The sequence below is a fragment of the Erpetoichthys calabaricus genome, chromosome 14 (genome assembly GCF_900747795.2).
Source record: "Erpetoichthys calabaricus chromosome 14, fErpCal1.3, whole genome shotgun sequence".
Taxonomy (NCBI): domain Eukaryota; kingdom Metazoa; phylum Chordata; class Cladistia; order Polypteriformes; family Polypteridae; genus Erpetoichthys; species Erpetoichthys calabaricus.
In genome coordinates this window covers 9,962,134-9,976,004 of record NC_041407.2, presented here as the reverse complement: position 1 = coordinate 9,976,004, position 13,871 = coordinate 9,962,134, and the positions used below count along the sequence as shown (strand labels likewise).

Below are 13,871 nucleotides of genomic sequence, written 5' to 3'. Positions count from 1 at the left end.
AACCGCTGCCCTAAACCAGGAGACTGAACAATCTTTGTTTTCAGATCTTTGGAGAGTTGCTTTGAGGATCCCATGCTGTCACTCTTCAGAGGAGAGTCAAAAGGAAGGAAGCACAACTTGTAATTGACCACCTTAAATACCTTTATATCTCATGATTGGACACACCGGTCTATGAAGGCTTAACGAGTTAATCCCACTAATTTGGTGTTGCAAGTAATCAGGACTGAGCAGTGACAGGCATTCAAATCAGCACAATGACAAGGGGACCAAATTTTTGCACAGCTTGTTTTTCACATTTAATTTAATTTCATACAACTAAATACTGCGTCACTAAAAATCTTTGTTCAGAAAACACCGCAGTACTCAGATGTTCTTAGGAAATGAAAGACAGACCACTGTTATCTTTTTTGTTGAAAGTAGAGTACATTATTATGCAGGCTGAGAGGGGTTCCCAAACTTTTTCACATGACTGTATTTGATACAAGTAGAGTGAAGCCAATTCATTCAAAAAAACAGAAATGCATTAAACAATTGTAAAGGGTTCCTAATTAGAAACAGTGGATTAACGTTCTGAATGTGCCAAAGGCAGAAGCAAAGCAAAAGGAGTGTGGCGGATCAGAGGAGTACAACCTGGAAGGACAGCAGATCTTCTTGCTAGGAGCTGAGGTATCCAATGTGCTCAGATGACCAGGTGGGTGTCCGTAGTTAGCTGATTGGTCTCCTGTGCTCTCAAGATGGAATCGATGCTCTAAGAGAGAGAGACACCGGGCTCCTGTGAAGCTCTGAATTTATGCTGGTCCAGTAGTGCACCTCTTCGAAAAATGGGATGTCAGCGTAGACACCAACACTTCTCTCATGTTCAGGCCTCGTGTCCTTTGACCGGCGTGGCTTACTGTATGTCCTTGTGTCTGCAATCAACTCAGCGTTTCACTCGGTGCTGTTTTGTGTCTTTGCAGACTTGTAGTACTGTAGGACCCCAGCTAATAATTCTGGAAGGGGTGTGAGCCCTGCAAAATGCAAGGAACTTGAATCGTCTGCCCAGACATGAAGTCACCCCTTGTGAGCTGTTCCTGAACTATTATGTGCAGGCTACCCAGGACCAAAAACAAAAAATTCGGAAGTGAGCATCAGTAGGTTTTGCGCCCTCGGAACCAAGTTACCCGAACTCTTCTCTAACATTTCAGTAATTATTTACCGCTCTGATCTTTCTGATCATAAAATGGTTAATTATGATAGCAATTGATGAGAAGAATTCCTAATTAATCGTAGAATGACGGTATCTGAGGGTTCCTCTAGAGCGTCTCTTTCTCTTGGCTCAAACACTAATCAGCACATCGTCATTTCATAACAGGCTTCAGTTTCGAGTTTGGTATTTTTTTCCATCCTGCCGTTTCAGCTCTAGACCATCCTCGAGAAACTGTTGACACACACACAGACACACACCCATCATCGAGATATCGATGTTTCTGGTATCAGGGGACCCTAAAATGCAGGGATCCATCAAAAAATGGACAATTTTTGACATATCTGAAGCTTTTGCCCCCCCCCACCATAGACAATAGGTTGTGGTGGGGAAGGGCATAAAGCAAAAAATTGGGGAGTCAATGCCCAAAATATATAAAAATGTCTGCCAAACGGAGAGAGAAAAACCGTAAAACTCTGGCCGGTAGAGGCACGTCTCACTACAAATCTTTTTCATTGAAATATATTAAAAAAAAAAGAACAAAAATAGCAAATGGCAAAAATAAGGCAAAATTGATTTTCTTAGAAAAGTAATCAAAGGTGAACAATTCCCAATCCACAGCCCAATGACACTAATCCAACAAAAGGAGCCGAAGGATCCAGCAACCGTAATAAACCAAAAACCCCCATTACAGAGTCAATGATCCCCTGCTGGCTTCCTCTTTCTGACTGTAATGTAAAGCCAGAGGGAGGACCCAGCAGCAGTGATGTCATGGTGGCCCCGCCTCCTGGGGCTCCACCCACACAGTACAAGGAATGGCAGCACATCTAAAATGAGAGCAAAAATGAATAAACACAACAGAAATAATACAAAAACATAAAGAATAATTTTTGAAAATGAACCAAAAAGAACAATAAAATAGAAAATATGCCTAAACCAGGGAAAAAACTTTTAGTAGAAGAGTGTCACACATGGGCACCTGGGGATCACCTTCATGGCTCCCAACAGAAGGGGTTGGGCCTTCCCTGGGCACTGTGGGCGGGTCATTGACCCTTCTCAGGATAAAAGAGACAGTACCTATAGTGACAGCGCCCCTTCTCGTCTGGGAGTGGTACTGCACACCTCGCAGGGAGGAGCCATGAAGGTGATCCTCAGACACCCATGCATGACAACAGGATCTGTTCTCTTGTGGAAACATTTTCTACATCATTTTCTAACTGTACCACTCTAAACATAAATGTCTTAATTTCGTGTAAAAACATGGAAGCTAAAACACCCATCGAGCAGGTGTTCAAAATCCATCCCTGTATCAAGCGCCATCTGGAGGATTTCCTGTGGAACTGCAGGAAAAGAAAAGGAAGCAGGAAGTGACAAACTTGGTCCTTCTGTATTGTGTATCGCACCTTTAATGGTGAGCAGTTCAATGGTTTTGTTAGGCGAATACAGACAACAGGGCAGAGTCCAGCCATGGCAGTGCCCTGAAAGGCAGTGGAGGAGGGCAACTGGATTCACAGTCATTCTGTATAGAAAAAAATAAAAGTAAATGTCCACAAATGAGAGAAGGATGAATAATAACATGGCTCTTATTTCTTTCACTCCAGTGACGTAAGCCACAATGAGATCTCCACCATTAAAGAAGGAATCTTTGGAAAACTGCCAAATCTACAATTGCTGTAAGGTTTACTTTTATACCCTGGCTGATGCCAACTGTCTTGCCAATAGTAACGGTTAGCGTGAGATGGCATCTTCTTGCTTCAGCTGGTTGAACATGTCTCTCAGGTGTCCCCTGACATCCAGCCACTGCAAGGATGACTGCATAGCACTGGCGTCCCTTGTACTGTGCCACTGACACATGTGCCAACTCCTCGTGCTCTCTTCAGCCTCCTGACTTTGCTGTACTGGGATGAGCCGAGCTGGGTGACAGGGACCAAGGTTCAAATGCCTGGCATGGACAGCGCTTAGGCCTGTGGGTCACCAGCACTCCCCATGCCCGCTTTCAATGCCTGTTTATAACCCACTGCCACACGCCCATCTTCATTGTCTGCTGATGGCTTGCCCCTCCGTTACTGTGCCACTCTTCAGGACTTCCTTACCTGACCCACTGTGCCCACCTTTAGTGCCTCCCAGATAAACTTGTCACCGTTGCTAGCTTGTGATACCTGACTTGTGCTCGTCTCCATTGCTTGTCTGAGTTTAGTGGGCTAAAGGGGCACCTTTCCTTTGGAGCCCACCAGATTACTTTTTGTCTCTCAGTGCCCTCTGTGACTGATATCTGGGTCTGTGCATAACTATACCAGACTTTCTTCTTCTTTAGACCCCACATTCTCCGTGCTTGTCCCACATGCCCAATATAATTGCCCGTTTATCGCTTCTCTCTCAGTGTCTGCCCACCAACCCACCGTAATTTTTTCTTATTATCTGCAGATGACTGTTTTACCACCTGTGTGCCCAGTTCCATTACCTGCTAATAACGGTCTCACCCCAATCTTCATACACTACTTTTGTGCCCCAAACTTCCTCCATGCCTGCCCTACACATTCATCTTTACTGCCCATTTATGGCTTGCCCTTCATTAACTGCCCACCAACCCACATTGTCTTTTTATCTTCTCTGCTTATGGCTGTCTTGCCATTCATCTGCCCAATTTCAAGGCCAGTTTCTAACTGCCTCACCCCGCCATCGACGGGCTTGCTTGCCCCAAGTGCCCATCTTCATTGCCCATTTATATCATGAGTGCCGCCTTGTGCCATTCTTCAGTCCCTGCTTCGTCTGCACTAACTGCTTACCTTTCTCTACCTAGCTGCTCATCTTTAGTGTCTATCTACAATTGTCTGACAGATCAGCTTGTGACATGCAATTGCAGCTCGCTAGTGACATCTGGCTTGTGCCCGCCGCTATCTAAAGTCCAAACTTATTTGGGCAGATTTGGTAGCTTTTTATGTCTTGTGTCACAGTGGCAGATGTCCCTGTGAGTCCCTCAGTTGCGTCATAGAAATATCTTTGACAACAGCGCCCCCTGGAGGTGCTAGGCAGGTGAACGCATGTCCGGTGCTCATTATCATGTCTTTACTCGCAGGAGACTGGGGGCCAACAGCTACAGCTGTGACTGCTCCATGTCCTGGCTGACGAAGTGGATTGAAGAGCACGGCACAGTGGTGAAGGACAAAGAGAAAATGATGTGCGTCTCCGGGATACCAGTCGCTGTCCTCGACGTCCCTGCTGTCCCCTGCGGTCAGTCCCATCCACTCTCTGCTTCTTCTGTATATGAAATACGCGGCGGTGGAGCTTCCTCATCCTTGTCTGCATTTCTGTTGTCTGAGCCTCTTAAAACATTCAGAGTTTTATGAAAGTGAAGATTGTCTTGATAGGGTTCTGTCTACCCTGAAACAGGTGGCATCATCTCCACACACTGGGCACAACTCAGTGGCATATCCAGCCTTCCAGACCCATTTTTTTTTCATTTGCTCCTTAATGGCAGACTTGGGCATAAGATGGGGAACTAATGAGGCTTTGTCGAATCGCCTGGAAAACCACCTGAAGCAAACATATCAACTTTTTTGTGATTTTTGAGAGTTTTCACGGAACTCATGTGTATCCATTACCGTTTTTTTTGTTTCTCAATCTCTAAATGCGTATTAAGGTGGTTAATGGAAATCGGCATGTGTCACCCTCATCTAGCCCCGCCCAATCTGCTGCAACACTCTCACTTAGCTCTGCCCAATCTGCTGCAACACTTTCAATTAGCTCCGCCCAGTCTGTTGCAACACTCTCATTTAGCCCCGCCCAGCCTGCTGCAACACTCTCACTTAGCCACGCCCAGTCTGCTGCAGCACTGTTACTTAGCCATGCCCAGTCTGCTGCAACAATCTCACTTAGCTCCTCCCAGTCTGCTGCAACACTCTCACTTAGCCACGCCCAGGCTGCACCAACACTCTCACTTAGCCACGCCCAGGCTGCTGAAATACTCTTGCTTAGCCACGCCCAGTCTGTTGCAACACTCTCATTTATCCCCACCCAGTCTGCTGCAACAATCTCACTTAGCTCCTCCCAGTCTGCTGCAACACTCTCACTTAGCCACGCCCAGTCTGCTGCAACACTCTCACTTAGCCAAATCCAGTCTGCTGCAACACTCTCACTTAGCTCCGCAAAGTCTGCTGCAACACTCTATCTTTAGCTCCTCCCAGTCTGCAACAACATTCTCACTTACTTCCGCCCAGTCTGCTGCAACACTCTTACTTAGCCACGCCCAGTCTGCTGCAACACTCTCCTTTAGACCCGCCCAGTCTGCTGCAACACTCTTACTTAGCCACGCCCAGCATGCTGCAACACTCTCACTTAGCCACGCCCAGTCTGCTGCAACACTCTCACTTTAGCTCCTCCCAGTCTGCTGCAACACTCTCACTTTAGCTCCGCCCAGTCTGCTGCAACACTCTCATTTAACCCCGCCCAGTCTGCTGCAACACTCTCATTTAGCCCCGCCCAGTCTGTCCTATAAAGATCTCTCCACATGCTGCTGCAGTCTTTCCTCGCACACCTACTGTACCGTAGCAGTTATTTATAATGGTATAATTTTTTTTCTGAGACCCCCCCACCCCACAATTTTGATTTTCAGGTTTTCAGGGGGTCCCTTGTATTTTGCTCCTTGGTTAGCACTGCTAGGTTTGAATCCCCACGCCCGTGTGGGTACTCATCCCCCCAGACTCGCAGGTTAGGTTATGTGGTGACTCAGGAGTGGGTGTGTGGGTGAGTGGGCGCCTGTCCAGGGTTGGACCCTGTTGTGCGCTCAATGCTGCCAAGACCCTGATTTGGATGAGGTGGGTTTGTGGATGTCATATTTATTCTGCATTTAGGTCTGCATTCACAGATGTGAAAATGTTAAAATGTAAAAGAATATTGTGTGGCTCACACATTGTATCTTTACAGCCACTGGGTTGCAGAGGTCCTAGCAGGTGAATAGGTGGAAGCTGGTGAAAGGAGCTATATCGACGTAACACTTGTTTGTCTTGTGCAGCGGACAGCTTTGTCTCCTGTGTATCACGACGGCCTCAGATCGCCGATGCTGTGCTGCTCTTCTCGCACCTGGAGCCTCGGGTTCACACCAGGCGCTCCTGTAATGCCGTGTGCTATCAGCGCAGCCACTCACACTTCCTGCTGCACTCCGGTGACTTCTGCTTGTGCGGATCGCTTCCCCTCCAGGCCTCACGGTGGGCTGAAGCGGGCCTCTGCTGGGAGGTCTGCTCCAACGCTGACCGGGTGGAGGTGTGCGGACGAAGAGTGCTTCACAACGCTTTGCCGGTTCAGGTGAGTCCTGGGAGTCAAAGGGTTAAAAATGGGCCACCCTAAAGTGACAGTTTGAGCACACTTACACTCTCACGTTCCTCGTGTCCCATAAGGCCCACGTCAGTCATCTAGTCGCGTACTCAGAACGTGCAAAACAAAAACTTTTCATTTGCCATAGTTACTTCTGGAATTATCGACACGCGCATAAATACGAAAGCGAAAGGCGTATGGGGTTGGCATTTTTGACTTGAGGACAGGACTCTCCTCCGCATTGATGTCAACGAATGTGTCTGGTTTCCTTTTCATCTGTCCTCAGGTGACCCTCAATGTGTCCATCCTCAAACACTACAGCCTCTACCAGCTGGTGATGGCGAGCGCCGACACAGACATCCAAGACACAGTGTACCAGTGGGACTTCGGAGACGGCTCTGTGCCATACAACACCAGTGCCCGGCAGGTCTTCCACAAGTATGGCCTGCCTGGCACCTACACTGTTACCGTCTTGGCTTTTACCCACTTGAGCCTGCTGTCTGAGAGCCGTGACGTCACAGTGTCCATGCCAGTGGGGCAGCTCGGGCTGCAGTGCCCGCGGCTTATTGCCGAAGGTCAAACCGTGGAGATTTCGCTGCATGTCCAGAAAGGCACGGAGCTTTCGGCAGAGGTGGACATCAAAGACAGAGATGGGCAGAAGGTCCTAGGTGAGTCGATTCTTTTACTAACACCAGGGCTTTATGATGCATGATTTTTAAATGTGAACTGTTAAGTAGCTTCAGAGTGGCCACCAGGAATGCTGTTTTCCGATTAGTTCTTTTATCCATTTTCTTCTGGCCTCGATTTCAGGTTTCTGGCAAAAAACATCTACACACGGTAATGCAAAGCGCCTTCAAGAATTCATCTTTTGTTATGATTAAGATAGAGCGGTATCTCCAAAAATGTATTTCATGATATAATTAAAAATGATAATGATTTCAGTATATATCATGATATAATATAAAATGCATATGTCTTGGTTATATGCAATTGGGTATGGGATTCGTAAAAAACAATGTTAATGTTTGTGACGTGCCATCTGTTGGAATGATAAATGCAATGCATATGTCTTGGTTATTTGTATGTCATTTGGTAAGGGATTCACTCAAAGCTGTGTTAATAGTTTTGATGTGCCATCAGTTGGAATGACAAAAACAATGCATTTTATTGCTACAAGTGCTTGTGATATGCCATCTGTTGGAATAACAAATGCAATGCATTTTAGTACTACATATTGTTGTGATGTTCCATCTGTTGGAATGAAAAAAGCAATGCATATGTCTCAGTTATATGCCATTTAGCATGGGATTCATAAAAGCAATATTGATGTTTGTAATGCGCTGTCTGTAGCAATGACCAATGCCATGCCTATGTCTCTGTTATATGACATCTGGTGTGAGCCAACTGTGGGAATGACAAATACAATGCATATATGCCATTTGGTATTGGCTTTGTAAAAGCAGTGTTAATGCTTGTGATGTGCTCTCTGTTGGAATGACAAATGCAATGCATTTTAATACTACAGAGATTTGTGATACACCATCTGCTGGAATGAAAAATGCAATGCATTTTAATACTACAGATATTTGTGATGCACCACCTGTTGGAATGACAAATGCAATTCATTTTAATACTACAGATATCTGTGATGCACCACCTGTTGGAATGACAAAGGAAATGCATTTTAATACTACAGATATATGTGATGTGCCATCTGTTGGAATGACAAATGCAATGCATTTTAATACTACAGATATTTGTGATGCGCCACCTGTTGGAATGACAAAGGAAATGCATTTTAATACTACAAACATATGTGATGTGCCATCTGTTGGAATGAAAAATGCAATGCATTTTAATACTACAAATATTTGTGATGCACCACCTGTTGGAATGACAAATGCAATTCATTTTAATACTACAAATATCTGTGATGCACCACCTGTTGGAATGACAAAGGAAATGCATTTTAATACTACAGATATCTGTGATGCACCACCTGTTGAAATGACAAAGGAAATGCATTTTAATACTACAGATATATGTGATGTGCCATCTGTTGGAATGACAAATGCAATGCATTTTAATACTACAGATATTTGTGATGCGCCACCTGTTGGAATGACAAAGGAAATGCATTTTAATACTACAGACATATGTGATGTGCCATCTGTTGGAATGAAAAATGCAATGCATTTTAATACTACAAATATTTGTGATGCACCACCTGTTGGAATGACAAATGCAATTCATTTTAATACTACAAATATCTGTGATGCACCACCTGTTGGAATGACAAAGGAAATGCATTTTAATACTACAGATATATGTGATGTGCCATCTGTTGGAATGACAAATGCAATGCATTTTAATACTACAGATATATGTGATGTGCCATCTGTTGGAATGACAAATGCAATACTCTTTATTACTACAAATGTTTCTGATATGCCATCTATTGGAATGATAGAGACATAGCCATAGAATCTTATCCTTTTACAAAGGTGGCTATGTTAGCCAAAGTACAAGTGTTTGGGACTTTGTGAGCACATGACTGGAATTTTTATATAGTGCCTTTCACCTCTTTGCACTTTGTATGTATTCAGCATGTTGGGCGTGTTACTCTCTCTGGGTGACAAGTGAGTAAAAGTTGATATGATAGCCGTTTGCTTTGATATAGCGCCGTTCACCTCAATCCCAAGGTACTTTGTAATTACAGAAATATATTAAAGGGTGTCCTAGTATTTTTGAGAATTTGAGCAGAGGACAGTTATGTTAATTACATGGAGGGATATGTGAATTAACTGAACTGGCCTCTTTATGATTTTATATAGTGCCTTTCAGCTCCATCCCATGATTCTTTTAAACTACAAAATCTTAGCAGATGTTTTTTTATGAATTGTGTAAATATGAGCACCTGGAGATTACATGGCAGTTTGCTTCGTCTAGGGTTGTTTGGCGCCTTGCACCCGTGCTGCCCCCATAGGCTGTGGTCCATACAAAGCGGCTACAGGCAGTGGAGTGATTGAACTGGCAGTATATAGTGCCTTTGAGGTCCAGTCCAAGGTGGGTGTTTTTCCAGCACAGGTTGAGTTGTTTGCGTCTTGAGTTCAGTGCGTCACACGTGGCGCTGACCTTGTGGATTAACGTCTCATTCCGCCTCGCTGACGTGGAGCCCCGCGTCCTGAATATTTAAATGTAATCAGCCCGCCACCTGCCACCAGGAGAGCCGCCCTGCATTTCATGCCCGGTGTTGCTTAGCAATGTCCGTACAGGACGGGAGAGAAACTCGAGTCGCTTTCTTTCTAAACAGAAATCTCCATGGCAACTCATCCCGGGATAAAATCCATCCCATTCTCTGCTCAGCTTGAACGATTTTTTTTTTCCCACTCAATTAGTGTACACTCGGCAACAAAGAAGAAGAAAATAAAATAAAAAAACAGAAGTAAACTTCTGATCAGCGGCCCTCGTCTTCTTGAGATGATGTCCATTGGACCTCCTTTCAGTTACCTTCTCTAAGCACCGAGAAGAGCAAAGAATGCTGGCAAGATGTTGGTACTGAGTGGGGCTATGGGGGGCTGGCACACCAAAACCAGCGAGGGTCCGGATGGGAATCGAGCTCCGCCCCCTTTTCAATCGCATGGAGTGTGGAGTGCAAGGCAGGATTGGAGCCATCGCTGCGTGTGTGGACCGCAGTCTGCAGCTTTATCTACTAGGGGCCGCACAGGCAACGTCATGAGTTTGTATTCCATATAGCGCCTTTCAAGTGAACAAACAGCTGCAATCCATGGAAACCCCGGCGGGCTGAGGGACTCATTCCGGGTCACATATTGAGTGAATACCACACCATACCATAGCAGAATACTACAGGAATATACCAGAAACAACGTTAGGGGCTTCATTTGTAAATTCATTTAACTAAATTAACTACATGTGGCTAAAAACAAAATCAAGTTTCAGTTTAGTTGGCAATGACACACTCCAGACCACCAAGCCAGTGGGCACGATGGTTCATCTTAAAATTAATCCATCCATTCATATTCCTAATCCTGAGCAAGGTGATGGGAAGCTGGAGCCCATCCCAGAAAGCATGGGGGGCAAGGTAGGAGTAATACCTGGAGTGGGTGCCAGTCCATAGGATGAACACACACACACCAGATGAACCCCCCATATCCCTATCCCCCCCACATTTCCATCTCCCCTCACTACCTATCACCCCCATATCCACCCTCACCCCCTAACCCCCACACCCCTATCCCCATGCCCCTATCCCCCCCTCACCCTATACCCCCCACACCTCTTTCCCCCCACACCCCTATCCCTCCTTCACCCCCTACACCCCACACTCCTATCTCCCCTCACACCCTATCACCCCCCCCACACCCCATACCCCCCTTCACCCTCTCACACCGCCCTCACTCCACACACACACAAGGGCCAGTTTAGCGGAGCTGACATTAAACCTACAGCCATGTGTCCTGCAGTTCACAGCGTTAGCCGCTAGAGGGCGCACACTGGCAGAACTAAAGACACTTCAAGTTAATTGAATCGCCCCGCCGGCCGGCCGGCCGTCCATCCACACGCCGAGATGACGAGAACACGGCGCTCTCTGAGACGCTCATTCTTGTTTCTCACCAAAGATTCTGGACATTCTTTTTGAAAGAGCAAGTCTCATGGGAACTAATAGGGATCTTTGCAACTTCATTTTTTTTAAGTAAATTGACCCCTGAGTCGGTGAAATTAACCCCCCTTGTTGGGAAGCCCTGCCTTAGGGAATCTTTATGATTTTGCCTATCATATTGAGCTGTACTGTATATAGTGCCTTTCCATCGTGAACACCGTTAACTCCCAAAGAAAGTTCAAACAACCACCTCACCTACTGTATACAGGGGCTGGCTGGCTAACTAAAAAGGGGAGGGTCACGCAGGGAGACGGTGGTGGGCACTGAACGCATAATTTAAAGGTGACATGAGAGAGCCAGAGGAGGAATCAGTAAAACGAGGAGTCATGGAGGAGATGAGCAGCCTTATCATTTGAAGCCAAATTCAGTGTGGCACTCAGTCGTGCCAACATCCACATGTGCCCACTCACTCGATTGCTTCCTCATCGGGGCCCAGGATACTTTTAAATTAACTTAATAGGGCAGGACTCGGTCTTGGGTCCCAGGGGACCCAGACTCCATGCTGGAATGGGGGTCTGAGCCGGCAATGCTTCATGCAGTGCCATTGTGCTGTCAACTGTGTGGGGAGACAAACAGGATAGGTGCCTAAAGGAAGTGAGTCCACCAATCATGATTTTATATAGCGCCTTACACAGAGCACACCACCACAAAGCACTTTATGGTGTCCATTTTGCAAATTTGTTAATGAGTCTCTGCTCAAGTCTGTGCCTCTATGTGTGCTAATCTCCTTGAGCCTGGGCAAGGCGCTATATAAATCAAAGGTATCATTATCATTATTTAGTAATCTGTAAAATGTATACTTAGTTTTTACCCAAAAACGCTGTGAAGGGTGCCATACAAAGAAAAACCGAACATGCATTGTATTGAACTGATGACGGGGGAAACTGAAAACCAAACACGGACCCAGGGAGAACACGCCAAGTTCATGTAAAGCGGGCATCAGCTGTGGCAGGCAGCACTGTGGGGTCACCACAGGTGAAGCACAAACTCCACTCTCTGCATCCAGCTGGAAGGGATAAAGTGGGAAGCTAGAAATGAGGAAATCTCGGAATTGTGTTGGAAGGGTAAGAACACCTAAAAGAGAAAATGACTTCTATGAGAAGCGAAGGAGACTGAGGAATTGCCAAAATGGCACGAAGAGACAAAGATATACAGTTTAGTGTGAAAAATGAATAAGGAAAAAGGGAGATGGGAGAAGAGAGGAGCCGTAAAAAGGCAAATTCCAGGAAAGGATGAAAGGGAGGAGGAGGAGGAGGAGGAGGAGGTCGAGCAGGGCAGCAGCATTGTCCAAGCCTTGGCCTCATTATCCGAGAGCCCTGCCATCCCCCTGGTGATCTTTTGTCCGAGGCCGGTCCTCCGAGAGGGTGCTGGGGGGGGGGGGGGGTGTGTGGGGGGGGGGGGGGGCTGGGCTTCTACTCATGTCACTCTGCGGGGACAAACAAAGGCGCCTCACTGGAGTTCACTCAAAGACAGGCGGGTGAGCATCGCAGCCAAGGAGATGCACTCTGCTTGGGAGACCACGAGTGGGCCACTGGAATCAGAGAAGACAAATGCAATTTAAACCCGGGAAACGGAGTGGGGGGGCAAACAGACTAGAAGACCAACCTGAATTCTGGAAGAATCGAACTTTCAGAGGCTCAGCCGACCGCTAATCCATGCGGGGATTTAGGAACTCCAGCGGGCCGAGGAAGAGACCGAGTTTGGCCGAGGACATCTGTGGAGTGAAAGCCAACTGATACTGGCCGGACGTCCGGTGACCATGACAACCTGGTGGCACTTGTGGCTTCTGGGCTTGCTGAGTCAAGTGCCGGGCACCACATGGGGTAAGGAGGACAAGCCGGGAACTCGGGGAGTGTTAAAGTGGGGGGGTGGGCAGGCGGGGGGGCACACCGTGGAAGGTCACGCCAGTAAAAGTCCAATCTGGCAATGAAGTTGGAAAGTATCTGATAATAATAATAACAATAATAATAATAATAAATGTTATTTATATAGCGCCTTTCCCATGCTGATAGGAAGTGGACATCTTCATTGACGTTCCCCACTTAATTTCCAGCGTGTTGATGTTGTTTCCCAACTCTTATTATGACTTAGCTGACACGTTCATCCAACATGTGACACGCCATTGGCGTGTGAGGTGGCGTCCTCGTGGTCACTCAGTGTCAGTGGCAGGATTTGAACCCACAGCCCCAGGGTCCAAAGTCGTATTTGTGTCCCGTGTTGTTTGGTGCTTCGCGTGGGATATGAACTCGTATCCAGTGTCCTCTCACGTGCTCTTCTTCTGTGCCGTAAATTTGTTTTGTTCCTGGTGAACTATTTGTGAAGGCGCTATATAAAAGATGCATTATTATTTAAATATGAAACGTGAAAGTAAATGTAGGATCGCTCCCTGAGGCTACCTGAGGTCGTTTCCCAGCCGCTGAAGTGCAGCGTGAAGCAGTGACCTGCGGTGACATCTTCAGGGTCTGTCACATTAGGAGATTCTTCACATGTTGCCTGCATTTCCATAATCTCCGCCAGTTAGTGTGACAAACCCGACAACTGAGACCGATTGGCTGAGACAAACTCGTTAGTCGGGTTTGGGGGGGCGGGCTCTGTGACGGCGAGAGCTGAGAACCAATGAGCTTTCGGCCGGAAGTAGGACGCATTGACGAGCGGGCGTGTTGAGCCTCACGAATTGAAAAGCAGCTCGTCTGCCTG

The 13,871-nt window shown here is 46.5% G+C and overlaps 1 protein-coding gene and 1 long non-coding RNA gene across 3 annotated transcripts in view; one reads left to right on the top strand and one right to left on the bottom strand.

Annotated features, from left to right (window-relative positions):
* The window catches only part of pkd1b (polycystic kidney disease 1b), a 118,942-nt gene that overhangs the window by 21,091 nt on the left and 83,980 nt on the right, over positions 1-13,871 (top strand). The window contains exons 3-6 of one of the 2 annotated variants that reach the window (XM_051936479.1): positions 2,785-2,856; positions 4,260-4,414; positions 6,195-6,484; positions 6,780-7,161. In XM_051936479.1, coding sequence (XP_051792439.1) covers positions 2,785-2,856; positions 4,260-4,414; positions 6,195-6,484; positions 6,780-7,161 — 899 coding nt within the window. Of the gene's footprint in view, positions 1-2,784; positions 2,857-4,259; positions 4,415-6,194; positions 6,485-6,779; positions 7,162-12,921; positions 12,998-13,871 lie in introns of those variants that run through there. The other variant, XM_051936480.1, reaches the window with a different exon arrangement.
* LOC127530177 (uncharacterized) lies at positions 5,154-5,771 on the bottom strand. The gene is made up of 3 exons (XR_007936705.1): positions 5,586-5,771; positions 5,391-5,550; positions 5,154-5,323 (listed from the first exon to the last, which is right to left on the bottom strand). It is a non-coding gene; the product is annotated as an uncharacterized LOC127530177 (long non-coding RNA).